We start from the raw sequence: 26187 nt of genomic DNA, 5'->3' as shown, positions 1-26187 counted from the left end.
CCGGGAGTTGGCAAGGAGGGTGCAGGGCTCTGAACCTGGCAGTAGGCCCTAAGCCTCGTACCCCACAAGACAGCAGGAAGAGGTGCAGGCAATGGCTGACATCCAGGTGCTTCTCTCCTTAAGGTCCTCCTATTTCTTGCTCATTTTTGGTTTCTCCCTCGTTTCTGAAGTTGTCTGTTGAAATGTCTCTTTCTGTTGCTCACTGAAGTCTGGGGACACGAGGATCATGGGTTTAATATGCAACATGAATGATTTAGCAGAGGACTGGTTCTCCAAGGCTTACTGAGAGACAGCTTTCTGATGACCTGTGGATGTTGTTGAGTGTTAGTGGCTTTTGTCTGGAGCAGGAGCTCAACTTGAAGTTGTCATTAGGTGGCGGCCATGGCTGGGTTCACCTCCCTGGGTCTGGAGAGTGTCCAGAGGGACAGGCTGACTATGGAAGCTCTTACCAATGGATTGTTTTGTGTGTGCTTTATATCGCTCAGCAAATATTTTTAGAACTCATTGTGATATGTGTGTCAGTTCATTCTTTTTCACTGCTGACCAATATTCCCTGGTATGAAAACACCACAAATTGATTGTTCTGTCATTTTCTTGGTTCTTTCTGGGTATAGGCTATTATACAATAAAGCCACCATGAGTATGCTTGCATGAGACTTTTATGGGTGTTCATTTCTCTTGGATAACTCTCAGGGAACAGAGTGACTGGCCCACATGTTTAACTTTTTAAGGACTGACACACCATTTTCCAAAATGGTTGTAGCTTTTAGTTTACCCTGACCCTAGCCACAGGTAGAGCTTCACTTTGACCATATTTGTTGTTCTCTTGACTGGATAAAGGCATTCCACTGTGGTTTTGATTCACATTTCCTTGACAACCCGAAGTTGAACATCTTGGCTAATTGTCTATGCATTTTCATTTAGAAATTGTCTGCCTAAGGCATTCACCTCGAGCTTTGGATTGCTCTGCTTTTGATTAGGTTGTAGGAACTCTTTGTATATGCCAATAGGTCCTGGTCCTTTGTCAGGTATGTGTTCTGTGGCTCTTGTCTCTCAGTCTCTAGTGCTTGGTGATCCTTCTTCAGTCTCCCCAAGAGGCAGATGGCTTTCATTCGAAGAAAATGTAGATTATAATATTTTTTTTCTACAGCTTATGCATTCTAGCTCTAACCTCATACTAGTAAAGATGCCCTTCTCTTTACCTGTTAGGAGCTTTGGAGATCATTTTGGCTTTTTTGCCTTTGGATCTGTGGTACAGTTTGAGTTACCTTTTGTGAATGACAGGAGGTATGAGTTGAAATTGCTTTTATGCCATATAGAAACCTGGTGGGGTCAACACCATTGGTTGAAAAGATCATCTTTCCTCTTGCACTACATTGGCACTTTGTTGAAAATCAGCCCAATGTACAATGAGTTTATTTCTTTTCTATTGATCTATTTGACTATCTGTATGCCTTTTCTACATGAAGTTTTATAATTAGTGTTAAAACAGCCATTCTTAATTTCTCAACTTTTGTTCGTCTTTTTTTGCATGTGTCAGTTGTGGGGCTTGAACTCAGGGTCTGGGCACTGTCCCAGAGCTCCTTTGCTCAAGGCTAGCACTCTACCACTTGGAGCCATAGCTCCACTTCTGGTGTTTGAGTGGTTAATTGGAAATAAGAGTCTCTCAAGGACTTTTCTTCCTGGGCTGTCTTCAAACTACAATCCTCAGATCTCAGCATCCTGAATAGCTGGTATTATAGATGTGAACTACCAGCGCCCAACATTTCTTTCTAATTTCAAAAAAGAAAGTGAAATTTTGTCGGGGACTACACCGAATCTGTAGAGCATTGTGATGGTTTAGGATCTTCCAACCCATGAATCTGATATATATCACTCAAGTCTTAAAGGTTGGACTACTTTCTCTCAGCAACAGTGCTTGCTTTTCAGAGTAGAGATCTTATCTATGTTTCTTCTCTCTTTCTTTTCTTCTCCTTCCTCCCTTCGTCCCTTCTTTCTTTCTTCTTCTTCCCTCTTTCCTTTGTTCCTTCCTTCTCTTTTTCTTTCTCTTTCTCTTTCTTTTTCTTTTTCTCTCTCTTTCTCTTTCTCTTCTTTCTCTCTTTCTCTTTCTCTCCCTTTCTCTTTCTTTCCCTCCCTCTCTCTCTCTCCCTCCCTCCTTCCCCCTTTCCTTTCTCCCCCCACCTCTCTCTTTCTTTTTTTTTTTTCTTTTTGTACCATACTGGGGATTTAACTCAGGGCCTAGGTGCTGTTCCTTAGCTCTTTTGTTCAAGGCTGGTGCTCTACCACATTAGTCACACCTCCACTTCTGACTTTTTGCAGTTAGTTGGAGATCAGATTCTAGACTTTACTGCTTGATCTGGTTTTGAACCTTAGATTTCAACATCTTGAGTACCTAGGATTACAGACGTGAGCCACCAGCACCTGATGGTGTTTATTTATATCATTAGACTATCTGTATGCTCTTTTATGCTGCTGTGATTTTTTGAACTTAATTTTCCATTTATTGCTATTACATAAAATAATTGATTTGGGGCTATTAAATTTGTATCCTGCAAATTTGCTGAATTTGCTTCTTAGCGCTAATAGGTTTTTTATAGACTTCATAGGATAGTCCTTGTGTATGATGATGTCATCTGCCAATAAAGACAACTTTACTTCTTCCCTTGAGATCTGTCTTCTTTTCATGATTGTTTTTCTTCCTCACTGTCCTGCTTGGGACCTGTAAGCACAATGCTAAATAGGAGAAGTGAGCAGATTATTCTGCCTTGTCCCCAATTATAGGAGCTCTGTCTCCTACCGTGAAATATGATTGTTTCCCTCAGAAAGTATTTATTGTGTTAGTTGAAGTAGATCTCAGAGATGCTTCTTGTCAGCTAAGGTTTCTTCCTACTTCTACTGTCCTTGAAGTTTTCGTTGAACATTAGTGTTTCTGACTTTCTCCTCATTCTGTTGAGGTGATTGTGTGTGGATTCTTATTTTTCTGTCTTTCAGTGTATTGAATGGTGTGGATTTTTTTAAAGAAATCAATATATTTTATTATTAAATACGTCACAAAGTATGCCTATACTTTATTAAAATACATTAGGATATTAGAAAATCAAATGACATGAACTGAAGAAAGTTGCAACAGTAGGGCATTTCTTTGAGAGAGGACCCATCCCCCTTTAAAATTTTATTAGTATATATTAAGCATCTACTACCTGCTGACATTGTGTGTACATTGGGAAATAATATATTCATCACCGTGTTCTTCCATAGGCATCTAAACTATTTGAAGAGCCAAGATAGTGTGTATAATTAATAGGGTTTTGCACACTTTGATCTCAAATTTCTGAAGATTTTCCCTAATTCTTAATATCACTCCCCCAAACTCTCCCAGAAGCAGGGGACTTTAGTCCTACACTGGCAGAGTGAACCCCATGTTCAATCACTGGTGTGTTAATGAGGGTCCTAAATTTTTTTAATGCTTATTCCTAGTGAAGGATTTTTTGTTGTTGCTAAACCACTTTTACTGAGGTATATCATACCGCAATAAAATGCTCATTATTTCTTTTTGTTAGACATAATTGAGTGGTAATGTTGTATCATAGGATATTTTATGTTCTGTTTTTTGAGGACCCTCTGTACTTCCTTCCATAGTGGTTATACTAGTTCACATTCCCACCAACAGTGTAATAGGGTTCCTTTCTCCCACATCCCTGCCAGCATTTGTTGTTGTTCATATTCCTGATGATGGCCATTCTGACTGGAGTGCGGTGGAATCTCAGTATTGTTCTGATGGCTAGGGATGTTATTTAAAGTACATAGTTGGTACATTTTCACGTATTTCATTCATGAAATTGTCACTGACATTGTGATACTAAGCGTGATACAATCACCCCAGCAGTTCCTCCTGCCCTCTCTCTTTTTTTTTTTTGGTCAGTTGTGAGGGCTGAACTCTGGGCCTGGGCACTGTCCCTCAGCTCTTCAGCTCAAGGCTAGCGCCCTACCACTTGAGCCACAGTGCCATTTCCAGCTTTTTTCTGCTTATGTGGTACTGAGGAATCGAACCCAGGGTTTCATGCTTGTGAGGCAAGCACTCTACCACTGAGCTACCTTCCCAGTCCCCTCCTGCACTCTCTTAATCTCTTGCTCGCTCTGTTCCCATCCCCTGACAGACACTGATCTGCTTTCTATTACTGTTGATTAGTTTGCATTTCCTATAATTTTACATATATGGGATCTTATGGGTGTTTTTGTTGGGGATCTTGGTCTGGCTTTCTCACATAATTGTGTTGATAATCATTTATGACTGTATGTATAAATAAAGAGTTCATTCCTTTTAATTAATGAAACAGTCATGCATCACTTAATGATGGGTCTACATTCTGAGAAATGCATCATTAGGCTATTTTGTTGTGCAAACATCAGAGTTTACTTACACAAACTAAGACAGCTACAGCATCATTAGGCAAATAATCTTATGGGACCACCATTGTTCCTACCATCTGTCATTGACCAGACATCTTTATACAGACCCTGGTAGCATTCCATTGTTAAGAACTATATACCACAATCCTTTTATGTCACTTACGGATGGATGTTTGAATTGTTTGGAACTAATACAGTAGAGCTGCTAGGAATATTTGTATAGGAGTCTTTGTGTCAAGTGGAGGCGTGGGATCATATGACAAGTCAACGGTTTATCTTTTAAGAGGAGTTAACTGTTTTCCAAAGTGGTTTTGCCATGTTAAATTCCAACCAGTAGTACCCTTTTCTTGTATTGTCCTTGTTTTCACTGGATGTCAAAATAATGTTGTTTTGTAGAATGAGTTTGCTTTTTAATTTTTTGAAGAGTTGGTGTGGGATTGATATTCCATAAATGTCATGGAAAATTAAGTAGTGAAGCCTTCAAGCCTAGAATTCTCCCTCCCTCCCTCCCTCCCTTCTCCTCTCTTACTTCCATTCATTCTTTCTTGTTTCCTTTCTTTCTTTTTCATTTTGTGTGCCAATCCTAGCACATGCACACAAAAGAAAACGTAACAAAACAAAACTCAGGGCCTGGGCACTGTCCCTGAGCTTTGTGCTCAAGGCTAGTTCTCTACCACTTGAGCTTAGCTTCACTTCTGGCTTTTTGGTAGCTAATTAAAGATCAGGCTCATGAACTTTCTTGCTCAAATTAGCTTTGAACCACAGTCCTCAGATCTCAACATTCTGAGTCACTAGGATTACAGGCATGAGTTACAAGTGCCCAGCTTTATTTTCTTTATGAGAATGGTTATGTAGAAATTTTATTCTCTTATTCTGATTTTTTGGTATTGATTTCTAATTTAATTTCATTTAGTCAGAATATATGTCCCGGATGATTTCCCCCACTTTTTGTGTTTCTACTGAAGCTGAACTCAGGGCTTTACCCTGTCTCCTAACATTTTTGCTCACACTGGCTGTCTACTATTTGAGCCACATTTCAAGTAGTTAATTAGAGATGGAGTTCATAAATATTTCTGTCTGGGCTAGCTTTAAAGCACCTCCTTCAGGTCCCAGCCTCCTGAGTAGCTAGGATTATAGGTATTTATCATCAATGCTAGGCTTATCCTGAGCAATCTCTAGTCTTTGAAATTTATAGAGATATTTTATGAGTTACCTGCTATCTATGTAAAAATGTATTTTCTTGCTGCACAGTCCATGTTCAATTGTATACTGCATATTGTATACAAAAAAGCTTAGGGACAACATCCAGACTTTGAATTCAAACCCCAGTATAGGCACCAAAAAATAAAAATAAAACCACTCCATTACCTCTGGCTTACATTGTTTCTGATGAAAAGTTAGGGATTATTCTGATTGTTTTTCTTTTTCTTCTATATGTAATGTATTCTTATTCTCTGATCCTTTTAAGTATTTCTCTAATACTGGTGGTTAGCCATTTGATTATGCATGTAATCTGAAGTTTATTCCGCTTGTTGACCAGTAAGATTGTATTTTTTATTAGATTTGGAGAAAATTCAGCCAGTCTTTTTTCAAATGTTTTTCTTCCTTAATTTCTCTATCTTATAAAGATGTTAATTACATATACTTTAAGCTTTTGGAAACCTGTATAAGTGAACTGAAACTTTGTTTCCTTTTTCACTCTCTTTCCCTCTTTGCTTCAATTGTGATATATTCTCTTGTCCTACCTTCAAGTTCACCGATCTTTTCTTCTACAGCATCTAATCTCTGTAAGTCCTCTTTGGTTCCCTTTTTTTTTTTTTTACAGCTTTCTCTTTGTTATGTTTATGTCCTCTTTTAAATCTTTGTGCATATTTGTAATAGCTGTTGGAAGGCCCTTGTCTCCTAATTCTGTCATTCCTATCATTTCTGTTATTTCTGTTGACTGCGGTTTTTTCCCCCTATGATTACTAATCGTATCTTCCTGCTTCATCCAAAAACAAAATTGCTTACGCTGTGTCCACATTGTTGATGGTACATTGTTGACCAGATTGTAATTTTCATCTTTTGTTTTAACAGGCAGGTAGTTTGCTTTGAGATCAAGGTACTACAAAGTCTTATTTTGAGGTGTTAGGGTGGGTCTGGAGTGAGTCTTAATGCTAGAGTTCCAGTAGCTCTTTCTGGGCCTTGCTAGTTCTCCAGTGAATGAATATGTGACTTACACAGTCTCTCAGCATCTTCTAGTCTTATGCAACCTCTGAGACTTCACTGAAGTCACAGATCCCCTCTGTTTCTCCCTCAGTGACACAGATTCACGGCACAAATCAAATTTAACATTCAGCTCTAATGACTTCCAGGAGGGCCCTCTGTAACATTTCTGGAATTCTTTCTATGCTCATTTCTCTTCCTTTTGTTATTCTGCCCTACAAATTCCAGCCACCTCAGCAGCCCTGACCTCTGATCACTTGTCTCCTCGGTTCAGTGGCTTGGCATGCTTCCATCTGGGTCCTGCTACTCTATGCCCTGACCCACAAGGTCTCCAAGCAGAGAGCTGGAGTGGCCATGGGGCTCACATTCTGTCTTCTCTCGTGCATTACAGTTCTGCGCTGCCTATTGATCAAGGTTTGAGAACTGTAGTTCCTTGGTCCAGCTTTACAGATGGAAATGGGAAGAAGGCTGGTCCTGTTCCTATAGGAATAGGACCAAGACACTGAGGAGATAAAGCAGGGGAAACAGAGGGTGGATAAGGTGTCCAGAAACATGGAGTCAGGGAGCTCCAGGGTGGGCTGCCTGTCTAATCTCAGTGTGGGTTCCATTAGAGTGAGCCTCCAGTTCTGGTCCCTAATGTTCTCACCTAGAGAGATTAGTGGAGAAATCAGAGATGGACCCCAGGTGCCAGCGACAATAAATGAGAAACCATTTGACAAAGCCAGGAGTCACTACGGTCCTTGGCTTAGAAAGAAGGGGAGGGAAGGGAGACAGGAAGGAGCATATGGAAATAGCTGTTTCCACCTCAGCCTCTATTCCTGAGTCAGAAAGTGAGTCCAGAGAGCTGGAGTTCAGATGGGGATGGACCCCATTCTCCCATAGACTGAGGCCCGGGAAACTCCTGCTTAGTCTGGGATGGGGCTTCCTAAAGATCTCTCCCCTCCTGGCACCTGCCATCCTGTAGGGAGCGATGTGCTCCCACCTCCCCTCACCGCCCCAGGATGGTGAACAAGGTCCATGGTGGCTCACTGCCTGTGTGACTTGGGCAGGACAGTTGAATGTCCCTGATTCCTGACCTCAGCATACCCAACAGTACCAGGAGTGGACAGAGGTAGAAGGTCAGGGGTCATTCATGCTGAGCTGTGAGTGGATACTCTGGCATTCAGGGATGGATGCTGCCCTGGGAAGGTGGATAATGAGACCCCGTGCCACCCCAGAGCTAGGGAGCCAGCAGCCGGATCTCTTGGGTAGCTCAGTGCTGTGGCCAGGGCTCCCAGGCACTGCAGAGTCCCCTCCCCAAAGCCATGTGGGCTCTATCCAGTCCCTCCCTCCCCTGCCTTGCCATCTCTTCACCTCAGTTTGCCCCTCCCTGTCCACTTTCCATCCTTCTAAACTGGCTTTCTCTGGAGGCAAAACACTGAGACACCAACATTCTAGAACAACGTGCCTGACCTGGGCTGACAAAACTGGTACCCCCAAGAGTGGGTCACAGCCTGAGGTCTTGGACTCTAGATGACTGGGCTGGCCAAGGGTGATGAGCGGCCTACAAAGTAGACTGGGAACAACCTCTGAGCTAGAGCTGGTGATCAGACTTCCCTCCAGGAGAAGCTGGGGAAGGTTCTAGATGCTCAGACTCTTCCTTAACTCTGGTTGGGCTCTGAAGCCCTCACTGTTTATCTAGGAAGTCAGAACTGCGTGGGAAAAGATGTCCTGACTGACACATGGGGACCTGCAGCCTGAGAGGCCACTCACTGGGCTGGCCTCATGGGTCCTGGGGACTGAGAACATGACCTTCACAGGTACCGCCCCCGGGTGGGAGCCGCCAGATGATCCAGACACGGGTTCTGAGTGTTCGCATCCAGAGGTCACCCCATCTCCACGCTTCGTGGCAGCGAAGACCCAGACGAACCAGTCAGGGAAAAAAGCTCCGGCCTCCGTGGTTCGATGTGCCACCCTCTTACACCGAACCCCTCCAGCCACCCAAACTCAGCCGTTCCGCACTCCAAACTCGGGATCTCCAGCCAGCAAGGCAACCGCAGGTACCAGTCAATGGCCTACCTTACCCGTACTTCCTCCACCCTGTTCCCCTCTCCACCTGCCTGGAGTCATTGTTTCCTTGCAAGAACGAGAATGGAGGTTCTGTCATGCTCTGGGGCAGATCTGAGGCCTCGCTACCATTGGCCATGACCAAGGCAAGCCACTTCACCTCCCAGTTACAGGTTCTAGCACTCTAAATCACAGTTTTACAAAGTCCATAACCTTTTTTTTAAGTAATAAAATATGGGGGGGCGTTGCCCCTAAACATTGCCAAAAGCAATTGGATTTGAAAACTTTTTAAATTAATTGCCACCATTTGAATATTAGATTTCATGTGAAATGGTGAATTTTCAGCTAACACAGAGACATGGTTGGATTTGGTTCCTGGGCCCATGTTCATGCAGGGCAGCAGTGGGTGTCTCCTTTCACAGGACACATGGCCCCCAGTCCTCACCACTCCCCCAGTCTCCATAGTCCTTACCACTGCCACAGCCTACCACCATGGCCCTGAGGGCAGATATGGAGAGGGTGTGCTGGTGTCTCCTGGTGAGGTGTCAAAACCTTCCTTAGAGTCCTCCAGGGCCCTGAAATGTCTCAGGGGGCACCTCCCCTAGAGGTTCTGTAGAGGCTGACAACTGAGAAGGAGAAGCCAGCTGTCCTTGGGTATCTGACCCAAGAAGGGTCTCCTAAGTGCTGGCACTGTCTCACTGGACTCTCCAAAAATATAACCCCATCAGCGAGAAAACAAAGGACAGCACAATTAATAAGCCAGATTATAGGAGTCTTTATTGCAAAGGCCAGTGACTGCATGGGGCCTAGGCTTCCCAAATCACACAGCACTGAAACAGCTCAGAGCTAGTCTTTTAATGATAAAAGCCACATCCTTTTTGGCAAGCAGTGTGTGAAAGGTTTTTTTTCTTGCATAGCATGTACAGAAGTGAAAATGAGCATTGTTAGCAGGTCTAGACTTAACTTCCCAGAATTCTGGGTGGATGGAACATTTTGGGGTTTCTCGCAGCACCCACCTAAAATAATTTGTGGTTTTTCATAGAAACCTCTAAGCTGACTGCACCCTGGGGTTGGGGGTCCTCTCCTTGGGGTTAGGTAAATGGCATTACTGCTGTCAGGCTTCAGGTTTAAGGACATAACCTATTCAATTTCTCATTGTGCTCACACTGTTGTCTGGGTCCATCCACCCAGGTCATCCATTTATATCACCTGGCATGCATTTGCATCGTCTACCTTTTAGAAAACTCAGGCTAAAGTTCATTTCAGCCGTACAAAGTGAATGGTTGACCAGAATACTGTCTCCAGAAGGAAGAGGCTCATTGGGAAGCTGGAGGCTGCTAGTCCTAGTGTTTTCCCAGTCCATGCAGAAAAAATGTTCTACCTCCAGAAGGACAAACAGGAAGTCGAGTTCCCAATGGGCATTTCCCTACTATTTGTTGGCACCAGCTGCCAGGAACACTTGGATTAATTCTTGTTGTATGGAACAAGTCCCAGTCTCCTTGCCTGGATGTGGGAGTTGCATGGTGGGCTGATGACACCTGTGTGCCTGAAGCTGGGGTCTTTTTCATACCCTTGGAAGGTCAAAGCTGATCAGTGAATGAATATGCAAGTGATCACATGGAGAGAGTGGGTTAATGAGCCACTGGGTGTGTTTGGTGAAGGATGATCTAGCCAGGTAATTCATTGTGGTCATCTTCCTATGATTCAGGAGGCCTATGATTTGGGGCCTGGCTCTGGTTGGTTTGTGCTTCTTAGCCTTAGATATCTCAGTAGGAGTGTCGGTGAACCTTGTGATTGTAGAACAGTAACCATAAATTAGAAGCCGACCACAACGTGGTCTACTGGTCTCCTTGTTGGTAGACATCAGTTCATGTAAATAATGGAATTGTGACTGTCCAGTGTGGTTCTCTCTTCCTCTTGAGCTTGGATGCCTGCCAGTTCTGCAAAGAATGAGCTCAGGGGCTGGTGTGTCTCATGTGACAGCTGTCATGTGTCAGTGTCTCCAAGCTAGCCTCTAGTGGGCCATGGGGTGCACCTTGGGCTGTCCTCTGGGACTTGGAAGCCACATGCCTTTCGATTTACAGCTAGCAAGGTCAGAGGGCCCTCATTGAGAACAGGAGCCATTGGGGGCTGGGAAAGGTAGAGGTTGTACCACCCTCCCTACCCTAGAGTATGTGGCTGTGTGTGTGCATGTATACACATGCATCTCTGCACAACTGGCAAGGAAAGCTACTCAAATTGCTCAAAATTAATTGAGCAATAGGAGCATCCTTGGAGTTGTTCCCCCTTAAAAAGGAATTTCCCATCTGAAATGGGCATGACACTATAGTCCCATCAGGCTGTAGGGGGATTATGAAGACCATGCTATCGAGGTCTAAACCATAGGTGCTCAGGAGCAACATCCCCTCACTCGCTCACCCACCACAGAACCACGGCGTCCTCTGCAGCTCAGCCCGGGCAGCTGAGGGGAGCCTGGAGGACCCTGTGTCATAGGCAACAGCCTCCCAGTAGGGAACTTGTAGGGGTGGGGAGGGGGTAGCGGGGAGCTGAGCGGGCCTGTAGGGGGTCACCTCTGGTTTGCTTTCCCTCTATCACCTCCATGATCATCCAGACTAAGGAGAGCTAGGTGGATTCTCCTTCCAGTCAAACCCCTCTGAGCTTTTCCTAACCTGTGTCAGCTGCTTCCTCTTAAAGGGACCCGGTGAGCTGCACATCCCAAATTGAGTGGTTTACGAGGTTTCCCCTCCTAGCCCACATTGCAGCCCCATGGCACCCAGAGGGCCTTGGAAAGGCTAGGTTGCCTTCCCATTCAGACTTTGTTTCATGACCTCTGCACTTGGGGGTGGCTAATCTGTGGCTTTCTGCTTGGTTGGATCCTGCTGCAGCATTAGGAGATTTCCAGAGAGAACCTCGGAGAAGGTGGGCCTTTCCCTCCCCTGGGTGACTCTGACCCATCTCACCTGATTATCGGCCTTCCCAAGATCTGGGGCTGTCCTCCATCTCCTTGTCTTGGCTTCTGTCCCTGGATACCCTCCCTGCCGCTAGGAGCACTCAGCTAATGGGGCCGGGATCCACTGCCTAAGCCTCCAGCTAGGTCTAAACTGCCTGCCACCAGGGAGCACCCTTGGTAGAACCAGGGTGACAGAATCTGGCAGAAAAAGCCACAAGGGGGCAGATTCAGATGACCTGGTATCAAATGAGTAGCTCCCCAGGAGCCAAAGTTGGGGGGGGGGGCTCACCCAGTCCTGTTTGCTGTCTGTTCACTGATTAGATTTCATCTGTGTGTCTGTGAGCAGGTCCTGCCCCTCCCCCACCCCCATCCATGCCTGGACATCTTTGGTACTGCCAGAAGACAGAAGGATCTCTGGACAGGGGACCAGATGACTCAGGGGAGCTGGGAGGACTGGATCTGAAGCCTCAAGTCCCCCTCCCCCACTGTGCTGGTTCTCCTTCCCCCCAGCAAAGAGTCCCCAGCATTCATCCAGCCCCAGAGGCCTCCTCCTGCAGCCCCTCCCCTGAGACCCCATGCTGACTACTCCCATGGCTTCTCTTTCTCTCTCCTGCCTCCCCACCCAGCAGAAAGCGCTTTCAGTAGAAGAGTAGAAGGCAAAGCACAAAACCACTTTGAAGAGACCAACAGCAGTTCTCAGAACTCCAGCGGTGAGTGTGCTGGGGACAGTGGCCTGGCCACAGCTGCCACCACCATCCTCTGTGGCAAGTGCCCATGGGCCAGGGTCTTCTGTGCATGAGGAGGGTCCTGCTGGGAGGAGGCTGGGCAGGGAAACCGAGGGAGAGCAGGGCCAGACAGAGCACAGGGGGCCTCTTCTAACCTTCTTTGTCTCTTCTTCCCCATGGAGAGAGGATTTTTTCCCCCTTCCCCAAACCCAGCCAGTCCAGCTGGATCAACCTAAGAGAGCCATTGCTGTGTTTTGAAGAGAAAATACACAGCCAGTTTCTTTCAGGAGAGGCAAGAGGAGTTCTAAAAGAGAGCTCTAAGCCGGCACTGATGGCTGGATTCCTAGCTATTCAAGAGGCTGAGATCTGAGGATTGCAGTTCGAAACCAGCCCAGGCAGTAAAGTCCATGAGACTCTTACCTACAATAAACTACTCAGAAAAAGCTGCAAGTGTCACTGTGGCTCAAGTGGTAGAGTGCTAACCTTGAGCAAAAAGTTGCTCAGGGACAGCTCCCAGGCCCTGAGTTCAAGCTCCAGAACTGGTATCACAGAGAGAAAGAGAGAGAAACAGAGACAGAGAAACAGAAACAGAGAGAGAAACAGAGACAGACAGAAACAGAGAGAGAGAGAGAAAGCTCTTAATTGGGAGCCCGAGACCCCCACTTTGGACCTGGGACCATCCGAATCAAGATTCCCTTCCAGCCCCTGCAGCTCCAGTGGGTTGGCCTGAGGCATCCCACTGGTATCTGGTGCCCCCTGTTGGCTGCCTGGTGCCCGACCCTGGCAGAGCCCTGGAGCCTGTCTAATGGCAGCTTTGGGAACCACCCTTCACTTCCACCTTCCCCACACTCCCTTCCACCTGCCAGGGCTAAGCATGGTCACACAAGCAGACTCTGTCCAAGCAAAGGACAGCATGCCAGGCTACACGGTGATAGCCAGGGTAGCATCAGTGACACTCATTTGCTGTCTCACATGGTTGAATTCACCAAATGCCTGGTGTGGGTCTGGGCTGGGCACTGGCTGGTAGAGATGGAGTGAACGCAGCTTGTCCATCAGGGACTTGGTGGAGGCTTCTGCGTAGTCAAAACAGTCTCAGCTTCGCCCAAGCCCAGGTTTGAACCCAGCCTCCCTGCTGGTGGCCCTTGAATGCCTCCTCCACCGTGAGTGGCTTGGAGAACACACCAGTGTTCCCCACGGAACAATCCCTATGGTTCTGAGGGTCTCACACAGGACACACATAGCCACTTTGGGTGGCTGCCACTGGGGGACTTGGTTTACATTTCTTAGTAATCCCAAGATGGTGGGTCTGTGCTCCCTGGGGAAGGAAGGAGCTGAGATTTTAGATAATGTCATCCCCACCCCCTCTCCCAGGGGCAGTCTCAGGCCACACACAAGTCAGTGGCAACATGGGAGCGAGTTTCCTGTCCTTCCTTGGGTCCCTGGCCAAACCATGCAGCATCCCCGGTGCCTCTCCTGTCACAGAGCTGCCTTTCAGAGTCGGGAGCAGTGCCAGCTAACGCTGCTGCCCGCCGGCAGTCACTGTTTATTGAGCGCTTACTATGTGCCTGGCATGTGTTCAGAGTTTATGTGTCTTATTCGTTTTCATCCTTGCCACAACTCTGGGGGGGGGACACACTCAGTGTCAGTGTGATTGTTATCCCTGCTATTCGGATTAGGAAACTGAGGCTCAGCAAGGGCCAGTTGTAACCCCAGGGTGCACCCAGACTATAAATAATGGAGGCCTGCATTGCTGCATACTGGATTAGAGGCTTGACAGCCCAGGCCTCCAACAACGCCAGAAAGCAGAGGAGGGGAAAGACAGGCAGAAAGTAGCAGCATCTCTTGTTGCTCCAGTGATTGACACCAAACATCCCCATGCCCACGCCAGAACCCAGACGCAGCTGCCAGGGCCCTGTTCCAAACTGGGCGGCCGTTCATGGATGCTCTCCTCCCTTAGGAGACCTGTGCACTCACTGTCAGAATTGAGGGTATCCTAGAGGAGTGGCCCTGCCTGATCTTGTCCTGCCTGGTGGCCCCAGGGCCTAAGAGAAACTTACTTTCTCTAAACGAGGTAGCTTCATGCCAACACCTCACCCAGTATGTGCACTTGGCTGCCAGTTACTCCCTGCTCCACTTGCATGTTGGGTAAGAAGAAAAATCATGAGCCAGTCCTGATGGTGCATGCATGTAATTCCAGCCCTTGGGAGGCTAAGACAGGAGTACTGTAAGTCTAAGGCCAGCCTGGGCTATACAACCCTGAATCCAGAAAGAGAGAGAAGAGTAAGAGAGGGAGAGAGCAATCAGAGAACAGGACTGGAAGAGACTTAGCTAAACTGTTTCTTTTTTGCAGAAACTACAAGTCCCCTGATTTCCAACCCTTTCCCTCTCCTGCAGAGTAAGTGGCAATCCCACCTCGGGGGGGTGGCTGGCGAGGGCAAGGCAGGGCAGGGAATGAACTCAGCTGGCTTCCCCAGGGCGCTGACCTGGGCTACTGTGGGGATAGGCCTTTGGCCAGCCTCCAGGGCAGACATAGCAACTGAGGGAGGCTACCAAGGGCCAGTGCCAAGTGGGTAGAGGAATGTGAGAGGCAGGTTACAGCCCTGAGCTTCTGGCTGCCTGTGGTGGCCCACAGGACACAGCCCTTCCTCCCAATCCTGGCCATCCAGAAAGCCTCAGGACGCCTCTTCCGAGCCCATCTGCAATCCTCCTTTTCTTCTTTCCTCACCCCCTGCCTCACACATCTTTTTCTCTTTCTTCTTTATTTATTTTTTTTTAATTTTTCTGCTTCCTTTCCTTTCTCCATCCTCATCTCTGCCAGACCCACTACTTCCTTCTCTTCCATGCCACACCCTCCTTCTCCCATCCTATGGCTCCTTCCTTCTTCCTGCCTTTCCCAGCCTTCTCCATCTCCTATATTCTTCTCCAGCTATTTTTCCCTCCCTGTGCTGTTGTCTGTTTTCTTGTTTTTTTGTTTCTTTTTGGTTGTTGTTCATTCATTTGTTTACCTGGCAAACAGCTACCTTTGTGGGTTCCACGAGCAGAGAGCCGGGCTGTGAAACCCCCTGGACAAAACCTCTGCCCTCAGCGAACTCTTGGTTCCTGCTGTTGTGCTCTCCCTCACCTCCACATGCCCAGCACAGTGCGGGGCACACAGTAAGCACTCAATAAATAACCACTCTGATGGATTAAACCATCTCTGTCTGCATGTCTTCCTCTCTCCATCGCCCCTGCCTTTCTCCAGCCCTGGTTTAGTGACAAGAGTGGACAGGCTGGGCCAAGAGCCCCCGTTTGCACAGTTGGGCCCTTCCCCCCACTTCCAAAGCCACCTGCAGCCCCGCAAAAGGGTGTCTGGGTTTGTGCTGCTCTCACGCGCTGCCTCGTCTCCCCAGAGCCCTACACGTGCGGCGCCTGCGGCATCCAATTCCAGTTCTACAACAACCTGCTGGAGCACATGCAGTCCCACGCAGGTAAGCAGCCCTCATAGCTTCCTGCAGAGCAGACACAGCCAGAGCCCACCCTCGGCCCCACCAGGGACACTGCAGCCTCTGGGGAAATGGTCACCCTGTGCAGAACCTGCCCTCAGGAAGCACACTCAGGCTCAGCGCAGGCTCTGAGAATGCCGGCAGGGGGGTGGAGTTGAAGGATACTTTCTGGAAGTTGAAACTCCTAGGCTGGGCCTGAAGCCAGAGAAAGACACAGAGACAGGAATTGGCTGTGGTTAGAGGTCAGGTTGAACTGAGGCAGGGGAGTGGAGAGGCCAGTCAGCTGCCTAGGTCTGGCCCTGCACTGCACACTCTCCAAGCCACAAGCACTGCGTTCACGCTGAAGCAAGATGGCAGTGACCTGGAGGGCCATTCTGGTGCAGATTGATAGGCCCCACCGTGACTTCCGATCCTGCAGGTGTAGGAGCCCAGGGTTGCCTTTGGGGACACAGCACTGTGTGCAGCACACAGACTGTGGCCCTCCATTGATTCACCTGGCCCAGATGTGCATCTTCCTGGCCTGTAGCTGCAGCCTTTCCCCAAGGTGACATCCATAGTGACATCTATCTAGTTCCGACTTGGTCAGGTAAAGAGCCCACAACCCCAGTGGCTTCTCACATTCCAGCCTGGTGACTCAGACCTCCACCCTCTGGTGCTACCACCTTCACCTAGGTCCTTTAGAGGCTCGTTTTTCTCTGACTGGCTGATGGGGAACGGACCTGTGAGGAAGGCACCTAAGTGCCACGTCAGACACAAGTGACACGTCATAAATGAGTGTGCAAATTCCAGAGAAATGATCACACAGCCTGAATCCATGAGGAATGTACCCAGAGCTACTTCCCAGGGACACTAAGAAAGGAAACACAAACCTGCTGTTGGAGCCCACTAGCCACTCCCCACTTATTCCTCAGGATAACCTTGAGAGGCACTAGAAATAAGATGTGAAGCCAGGTCTGGTGATGTATGCCTGTAATCTCAGCATTTGGGAGGCTAAAACAAAAGGTTCATGGTTTGGAGGCCAGCATGAATGGCATAGCAAGACCTCATCTCAAAAAAGAAAAAGAAAAAAGGGCTGGGAAGGTGGCTCAGTGGTAGAGCGCTTGCCTTGCATGCATGAGGCCCTGGGTTTGATTCCCCAGCACCACATAAGCAAAAAGAAAAAAGCTGGAAGTGGCGCTATGGCTCAAGTGGTAGAGTGTTAGCCTTGAGCTGAAGAGCTGAAGGACAGCGCCCAGGCCCAGAGTTCAGGCCCCACAACCGGACCCCCCCAAAAAAAAAGAGAGAGAAGGAAGGAAGAAAGAGAAATCTGGGGAACAAAGTGCCCAGGACACCTGTTGGCGCAGTAATTGCTAGTTGCTGTTATTTCCACTGTTGTTATCGCTGTCTTTATTTGTGTGTGTCTTTCTACGGTTTGTAAATCTTTCATGTACCTCTAGATCTGGCCTGATGAGCATACTATTTCAGGACAGAATCTTCCGTATGCATGTACTGGGCTATTAGCATAGCCTCGATTCATGCTCCTTGTTTCTTCCTGGTGTATATGGGAATGCAGTGGATCTGACTCATGTACTACTGTATGCTATTTATTATCCATGCTGGGTACTGTGCACAGTACCTACAGTGTCCTAGCCATTCATTCCCAGGGCCTTCAGGCAGCTTATTATTTATTTCTAATGAACTCTTTAAAACCAAGACTGAGCCCTGAGTGACAGGCAGACACCTGAGCTCCTGTTCCTCTCCACGACATCTCTCATGATCGTGTCCCTCAAACAAGGGCACGCAAAGTCCAGGTCCTTTGCTTCTGAGCTCACTCCTGGCTTCCTGACTCCCTCATCCTCCCCTGACTTCGCTGTCAGTCTCATCCTCCACCAAAGTCTTAAGGGGATCAGACTTGCCCCCACCCTCTGTGGGAAGTAGCAGCTCTGGGGCTCATGACAGTACTGAGTGTAAGCACTACATCCCTGATGCCCACAATCCTCCCGCTCTGAAACCTAGACCTCCACTGCTCTCTGCCATCCTGGTTTCCTGTCTGACTTCCTGTGCTTTCCCAGCCTTCTGGTAGTTGGGAGTGGGAGGAGGGAGCTGAGGCTATTAAAATGCAAATGAAGGCTGAGCCTGGAAGTAGTCCCACCTTGCCAAGTATCTAGCCTGGTCTCCCCAGGAACCATGGATGTCAGTTCTGGTCCAGAGAAATGCCTCCCCGCAATCCAGCACAAAGCCAGGCTGAATCCCAGCCTGGCTGAAGCAGGATTAAAGGATTGGCCTTGTGGAGGGAAATTAAGCGTCCTGAGCAGCGCAGTTCACAGCGCGGCTGATAAAGGAGGATCAGCCTCCAATAAAGCCAATCTCATTAAGAGGCTGTGAATGGCACAAGCTAATTCTCCCTAATAAACTTCCCCTCCATACTGCGGGGAACCGTCTGCCCTGGTGACAGTTCAGCAGCCTTGTTGACAGTAACGAATGATAGCCATCATTAGTGACTGCTTGCGCACGTGAGGCATGGTACCTGGCACTCCCCGTGGGAGGCTAGATCAGCTCATCGCTAGGGGCTGCTGACACTGTCACACCTTTGCGCACATGAAGGACCAAGGCCTAGAGGACAACACTGGCCTTATGCCAGTACCACATGTCATAAAAACTTGTGGCCACTTCCCTTCAGAGTTCTGTGGAGGCCCCATGTAGTTAAATTGCCCTGGATTATGAGATCAGTTCTGGAGGTGAAGAGCAGAGCTCTGGGCTGCAGGGTGTGGGCCCTGTGGCTGTGAATGGAGGTGACCTTGTTAAGGTCCACACAACCTACTAACTTACTTGGGTATCACCAACCTAATAGCATCTTCATGAGGTTTGGTTTTTCTCTGACACATAATGGTGTCGAGCTGCTTTTTCTTGTGGGCTTCTTACCATTCCTATCTATTCTACCTATTCTGGGCTGGGAAAGTAGCTCAGTGGTAGAGTGCCTGCCTTGCATGCATGAGGCCCTGGGTTCGATTCCTTAGCACTACAAAAGCAGAAAAAAGCCGGAAGTGGTGCTGTGGCTCAAGTGGTAGAGGACTAGCCTTAAGCTGAAGAGCTGAGGGACAGTGCCCAGGCCCAGAGTTCAGGCCCCACTACTGACAAAACAAAAACAAAAAACCTATTCTGATCCTTGGCCCATTTAAAAAAATTTTTTTTCATCTTTTTACTAAGTTGGAAGAGGTCTCTGTATATTCCATATTTAAGACCCTTATAGGTAATGGATTTATACATACATCTTTTCCATTCTGTGGGTTGTCTTTTCATTGTTTAAATGCTGTCCTTTGAAGCATAGAACATTTTTATTTTGATGAAAACTCCCCTTTTATAATATTTTTGTTGTTTATGCCTTTGATATCACATCTGAAAAAAAAAATTGCCTAACTTGTCACAAATTGCTGATTCCATTGGGGTTTTGTTTTGCTTTGTTTTCTGTTTTCTTCGACAAATTTTATGGTTCGAGCTCTTAGTTGCAGATTCCCTTTTGGTCTGAAGTAGGAGTCCAACTTGTTTCTTTTACATTGGGTATCTATTAGTCCCACACTCTTTTCTTTTCTTTCCTTTCTATTCTTACACCACACCCCTTGAATTGTGCAGGTACCTTGTCAAATATCAGTTGACCATAAATGTGAGTGTTTATTCCTTTGTTGTTAGGTGTATTCCATTGGCCTGGATACCAGTACTTGTGCCAAAACCATGTTATCTTCAGTGCTATAGGAGTTTTGAAATCAAGATGCCAAGCCAACTTTGCCCCTTTTCATGATTGTTTTGACTGCTCTGCATCTCTTATATTTCCATATCAATTTTCGGATCATCTTGTCAATTTTCCATTATTTTTTTTTTAAATCAGGGATTCGAGAAGGATTGTGCTGAATTTAGACCAGCTTTTGTAGTGTTGCTGCTTTAACATCAAGTCTTCCAATCCATGATCATGGGATGTCTTTCTGTTTGTCTTTATTTTTCAACAATGTTTTTAATTTCTAGGATACAAATCCTAAGTATTTTATTGTTTTGGAAGCTTGATTTGATTTTTTTTTTGGAGTTAAGGTGATTTTTTTTTCTCAAGCTAGTAATTGCATTCATTAGTTTTTAGTTCTTAACTCCAATTTACATTACTGAGGTAAGTTTTACTTGTGGTAATGTATTATTCTTTTTACCTGTTGCTTTGTTTGAATTTTGTATGTATGTTAATGAGGACTTTTTTCTTTTTTAATGCTTTTTCTCCGGTCTTGGATTGAGGAAGTGCCAGACTTGTAAAATGAGTTGGAAGATGTTCTTATTACTTACGTTTTCTGGCAGAATTTGTGTAGAATTTGTATTGTTTGTTTTCCCCTTAACTATCTCATCCAATTCACCAGAGAAGTCTTATGGGCCTGGAAGTTTCTTTTTGAAAGAAAGTGGAGTTATTTAACAGACAGGACTATGGCAGTTGTTGGTTTCTTCTGGAGTGAACTTGGTTTCTTTGACTCTTTCAGGCTCTTTGTCTCTCACCTGGCTTGCATCATCTTCCCTTTTTATCTGTGGTTTCATAAGGACTAAATGGGACTAAAAATGATTATCAACTCTACATGATTATCAGCGTTAATGACTGGTGTCGTCCTCTATCTAGAAGCTTATAATTTTATTGAATTCCTTTTTTTAACAAAGACTTAGCTTTCATTTTTCACTGCGTTTGTCCATTGTCTTTCATTTCTGCTTTTTATCTGAATTGTTTCTTTTCTTCTCCTTACTTTAAGCTTAATCCACTTTTCTTTAGATGTGTGTGTGTGTGTGTGTGTGTGTGTGTGTGTGTGTGTGTGTGTTTGAAACTAGGGCCTTACATTCTCACTGGGTGCTTTTTTTTTTGTTTTTAGTAGACCAACTGGATAGTTTTATTGAGAGGAGAGCAGAGAGCACCTGCATGGGAGGGAAAAGAAGGAAAGCTGAAGCCAAGTCGTGTTACAGTCCAGAGGTTTTATGTTTAGTGTTGGTTGGGTGGATGTTAATTTTATAGTTGAGTATTATCATTGATTGATTAATAACTGGAGTAAGTTACAGGTCTCAGTGGGCCTTCTTTTTTATATTTTTTATTGTAAAAATACTGTACAGAGGGGTTACAATTCATTGTTACCTCCTCCTTTGTTTTTCCCCTACCATCCCTTCCCTCCCCACCTCCCCAACTCTTCCATCCTCCCAACCCCGAAGTTGTATTTCAACATAGTGTCTTGTACATCTCATTGTTACAATGGTCAACCTGTATCCTTGTTTCAGCATCTTATTATTTCCCTTCCCCTCCCCAAATTAGAAAAATGTATATACAAGATGCAGGGCACCGGAATCAGTGGGTGTTCTTATTCACAGCTGGCCCCTACCATCTAAGCTCTGTTCCCAACCCTTTTTGCCTTAGTTTGTTTTTCAAATCAGGTCTTATGTGTATGCCCCGACTGGCCTGGATCAAGATCTTCCTATTTATACTTTCTATGTAGCTGGGGTATGCACCACATCACCATTGGTTAAAATGGAATCTTGTGAACTTTTTCCCTAGACTAGTCTTGAACTATGATCTTTCCATCTGTCTCCCAAGAAGTTACAATAACAGTATAAGCTGTCACATCCATCTGCATACTGTATCTTTATTTAGCTTTTGACTCTTGATCTGTCTCTATCTTTGTTTAAGTAGGTTTCTTATAGGTGATATATCATTTCTTGTTTTTAAATATTAATCTCATGGAATTTCTTTGGATTTTTGAGACATGTGCATTTAATGTAATTTCAGTGCAGTCAGCTATAAATCTGCCTTCTTTGTACTTGCCTGCTAGTTCATCTCTTTTATTCCTTGTTCCTTTTTATCCTCTAATTTTTCTAATTTATTTTGGATTGAGAATTTTTATCTTCACTTATCTTGACTTATTAGGTATACATTTTTTGCTTTTTACCATTCATTTACAGCTTTATAGCCTTAAGCTGTCTATATATTTTGAATTGATAATTCTTCTATCAAATAACATTAGCGGTGCCAGATTCTGGCAGGTCACACCTGTAATCCTAGGTAATGAGGAGGCCGAGATCTAAGAATCATGGTTCAAAGCCAACCTGGACAGGAAGGTCTGTGAAATTCTTACCTGAAATTAACAGAAAAACAGAAGTGGAAGTGTGGCTCAAGTGATAGAGTTCTGGCTTTGAGAGAAAAATAGCTAAGTGACAGTAACCAGGCCCCAAATTCAAAATGCAGTACCAGCACAAAGCAAACAAACAACAACAAAACACATTAGCCTTATTTTCATGTCATGTGAGAACTTCTCAACAGTTTCTTGTTTCCCTATTCTGATCTCTGGAACATTGTTGCTGTGCAGTTTACTTTTATACAAAATTACCAAAATTCATGATCCCTGTTTGGAGTGAGAGATCAGTTAACTTTTTAAGATTTAAAATGCGGGAGCCACTTTCTCTCCTCACAGGTGTTTGTACAGCTCACAGTAACCTTCTTCGTTTCTGTAGATCCAGTTTTCCTAATAGAAGCTCAGCTTTTTGTCTTAAAATATATTTTATCTTCATATGCAAAAAAAATCTCATGATGATTGTGTTTTGCTTCATATCTCTGAGTATATGTATAATATTCACAACAGCTCTCTTTAAAGCTTATTGGCTAATTCCATCCTCTCTATAATACACAGGTCTATTTCTGTTATTGGTTTTTCTCCTGGTAATAGGTCATATTTTACTAATATTTATTGAGTACTTGATAGTGTGAATTGTACATTTTACTGGGTGCTGGAATCCATTGTATTTCTTTTTCTTTTTTGTGCTACATTTTGGCGGACTTGTGCTCTTATTTAGTTTTATTGCACAAGGCTGGCACTCTACCAATTGAACCACAGCTCGACATCCAGCTTTTTGTTGGTTAATTGAAGATAAGTGTCTTGAGGATTTATCTGTCAAGGGTGGCTTTGTACCTTAAGCCTCAGATCTTAGCCCCTTGAGTAGCTAGGATTACAGGTGTGAACTACCAGCACCCAGCTCCCTTGTATTTCTTAAAGGAATGTTAGACTTGATCTGCAATTTAGTTTCTTTCTTAAGAGCATGATTATGCGTTTGAGGCTTGCTCTTAAAGATACAAGGCAGACAGCCAGACTCTAGTGGCTCATGCCTATAATCCTAGCTACTCGGGAAGCTTAGAATGAGATGATCTTGGTACACAGCCAGCCTGAGCAGGAAAGTTCAAAGACAGCTGGGTGTAGTGGCTTGCACCTGTTATCCTAGCTATGACAATAAAGCCTCACAAGTGGATCACACCCAGGTGTGCATACCTAGGCAGGAAGTGAGAACCAGTCACAAAATAGCAGCAGAAAACAGGGCCGATGCATGGCTCCTCAGTAAAAACCACCTCCCTAGCAAGTACGAGGCCCTGAATTCAATCCCCTCCATGAGAGAGAGAGAGAGAACAGATGTGGAGCTGTTTTTAATCTGTGGTGAATTTAGTTTCATCAAAACAAACTGAACTTTATCAAATCTCTCATGCACTGAAATCTTTTGCCTCAGCCCGGCACATTTTCTGAGTGATCCTGAGCAAACCTTTTTTAGATCTGGACCATAGTTCCCATGTTTTCCAGTGAAGGGAAAAGAATTGGTAATTGAGTGCTTCAAATCATGTAGGTAGAACCTGGTTTTATTTTCTTCATTTAATATAATCTCCAGTAAATACACTGAAATGACAACACACAAAAGTAAGAGAATGTGAGATACTGCCGAGCCCTTAGGTCTGGGGTTGTGGGAATTGTAGGTGCCTGGCTAGCCTCGGGTTCCCACTGACTAAGAGTTTTCCTTAGTCCAGGCATGGTGTCAGCAATCCGTGCACTGCCTATATGGTCCTTCCAGCCTCTGTCATGGCTGGAGATGAGGCTTTGCTAACATAGATCATTGCCTAAGGAGGAGCCAGGACTTAGCCCAGGCCGCGTCTTGCTCTTGCCCCCTAACTCTCGTTCTCATCTCACTGGTCTTACCCTTCATGGTAATGCTGTCCCCATTGTGCCTACAGCCGACAATGAAAACAACATCACCTCCAACCAGTCCCGATCTCCACCTGCCATCGTGGAAGAGAAGTGGAAACCTCAGGCCCAGAGGAATAGTGCCAACAACAGTAGGTCTCCTGGGCAAGGGCTTGAGCCAGGGGCCCTGGGAGGTCCTGAGGCTCTGCTGTGGTATTCCACTCACCCCTATCTCCTCCACTTATGTCTCCTGTGGGGCCAAAGGTGACAGACACACAGCAGCTTCCAGGGAATACTCATGCTCAACACCTCACAGCAGGAGTTCTTAACACACAGGGTGAGCAGAGGAAGGCTTTTAAAAATATATATGGTTAGAGAGCACCAGTTAGTGCCAGGATTGCAATCAGAGCCCACATTTTTATGATTTCTGTGGGCTGTACTTTCCTGACTCTGACCCAGCCTACCTTTCTCACTAAAGATTCCTATTTTAATGGCAACTCCTGTATTGAGGAAGAAGTAAGACTAGTTGTGATCACAGGCCTAGGTAATGACACCTATGGCAAGCGTGTTTCACTCACCCCTAAGTACCATTCCTATACCTGTGGCAGGCATTACTAATCAATTGCAAAACTTTATCCCTGTGAGACTGACATATGTGAGAACCAGTCTGCCATGCCCACGTGTGCACGAGATAAAATGTATTTGTTATTCCTAATACTCTATGCTTAGACTACTAAGCTACTACCAGATCAAGCACCTTGGAAATGCCAGAATGAATCCGCTTTCTCTCTGTGTCCCTGGCAGCCACAAGCAGCGGTCTACCACCCAACAGCATGATCCCGGAGAAGGAGCGGCAGAACATTGCAGAGCGGCTGCTGCGGGTCATGTGTGCCGACCTGGGGGCGCTGAGCGTGGTCAGTGGGAAGGAGTTCCTCAAGTTAGCGCAGACCTTGGTGGACAGCGGTGCCCGCTACGGGGCCTTCTCAGTCACCGAGATCCTGGGCAACTTCAACACGCTAGCACTGAAGCACTTGCCTCGCATGTACAACCAAGTGAAGGTGAAGGTAACCTGTGCCCTGGGCAGCAATGCCTGCCTGGGCATCGGCGTCACCTGCCACTCGCAGAGCGTCGGTCCCGACTCCTGCTACATCCTCACGGCCTACCAGGCTGAGGGCAACCACATCAAGAGCTATGTGCTGGGCGTGAAGGGCGCGGACATCCGTGACAGCGGCGACCTGGTGCACCACTGGGTGCAGAACGTGCTGTCGGAGTTCGTCATGTCGGAGATCCGGACAGTGTACGTGACAGACTGCCGGGTGAGCACGTCGGCCTTCTCGAAGGCCGGCATGTGCCTTCGCTGCTCGGCCTGTGCCTTGAACTCGGTGGTGCAGAGCGTGCTGAGCAAGCGGACGCTGCAGGCCCGCAGCATGCACGAGGTCATTGAGCTGCTCAACGTGTGTGAGGACCTGGCAGGCTCCACGGGCCTGGCCAAGGAGACCTTTGGGTCCCTGGAGGAGACGTCGCCACCGCCCTGCTGGAACTCAGTGACGGACTCCCTGCTGCTGGTGCATGAGCGCTACGAGCAGATCTGTGAATTCTACAGCCGGGCTAAGAAGATGAACCTCATCCAGAGCCTCAACAAACACCTGCTGAGCAACCTGGCCGCCATCCTGACACCTGTGAAGCAGGCGGTCATCGAGCTGAGCAACGAGAGCCAGCCCACCCTACAGCTGGTGCTGCCCACCTACGTCCGGCTGGAGAAGCTGTTCACGGCCAAGGCCAACGACGCCGGGACCGTCAGCAAGCTCTGCCACCTCTTCCTAGAGGCGCTCAAAGAGAACTTCAAGGTGCACCCAGCCCACAAAGTGGCCATGATCCTGGACCCACAACAGAAGCTGCGGCCCGTGCCACCCTACCAGCATGAAGAGATCATCGGCAAGGTCTGCGAACTCATCAACGAGGTGAAGGAATCCTGGACAGAGGAGGCTGACTTCGAACCCACTGCTAAGAAGCCCCGCTCCACGCCGGGTGAACACCCCACAGCTCAGGAGGACGACCGGCTAGGGAAGAACGAAGTGTACGATTACTTGCAGGAACCCCTTTTCCAGGCCACCCCTGACCTCTTCCAGTACTGGTCATGCGTGACCCAAAAGCACACAAAACTGGCCAAGCTTGCCTTCTGGCTGCTGGCCGTTCCGGCTGTGGGGGCTCGAAGTGGGTGTGTAAATATGTGTGAGCAGGCACTTCTGATCAAAAGGAGACGGCTGCTCAGCCCAGAAGATATGAACAAGCTCATGTTTCTGAAATCCAACATGCTTTAAGACGCAGCTTCAGAAAATTAAACAAAAACAACTTAAAAAAAAAGACAAGAGAACGTTAGGGAAGGAAAAATT

General features: G+C 46.5%; 1 protein-coding gene across 1 annotated transcript in view; it reads left to right on the top strand.

Moving 5' to 3' along the window:
• Window positions 1-26187, top strand: part of Znf618 (zinc finger protein 618) — a 152887-nt gene extending 126700 nt beyond the window's left edge. The window contains exons 11-15 of the mRNA XM_013030126.1: window positions 8415-8654; window positions 12238-12321; window positions 15726-15803; window positions 23845-23946; window positions 24599-26187. Coding sequence (XP_012885580.1) covers window positions 8415-8654; window positions 12238-12321; window positions 15726-15803; window positions 23845-23946; window positions 24599-26115 — 2021 coding nt within the window. The 3' untranslated portion in view covers window positions 26116-26187. The remainder of the gene's footprint in view (window positions 1-8414; window positions 8655-12237; window positions 12322-15725; window positions 15804-23844; window positions 23947-24598) is intronic.

Source organism: Dipodomys ordii, unplaced genomic scaffold, assembly GCF_000151885.1.
Source record: "Dipodomys ordii isolate 6190 unplaced genomic scaffold, Dord_2.0 Scaffold127, whole genome shotgun sequence".
NCBI lineage: Eukaryota > Metazoa > Chordata > Mammalia > Rodentia > Heteromyidae > Dipodomys > Dipodomys ordii.
The sequence above is the reverse complement of the archived record's forward strand: the minus strand, read 5'-3'. Positions and strand labels throughout refer to the sequence as shown.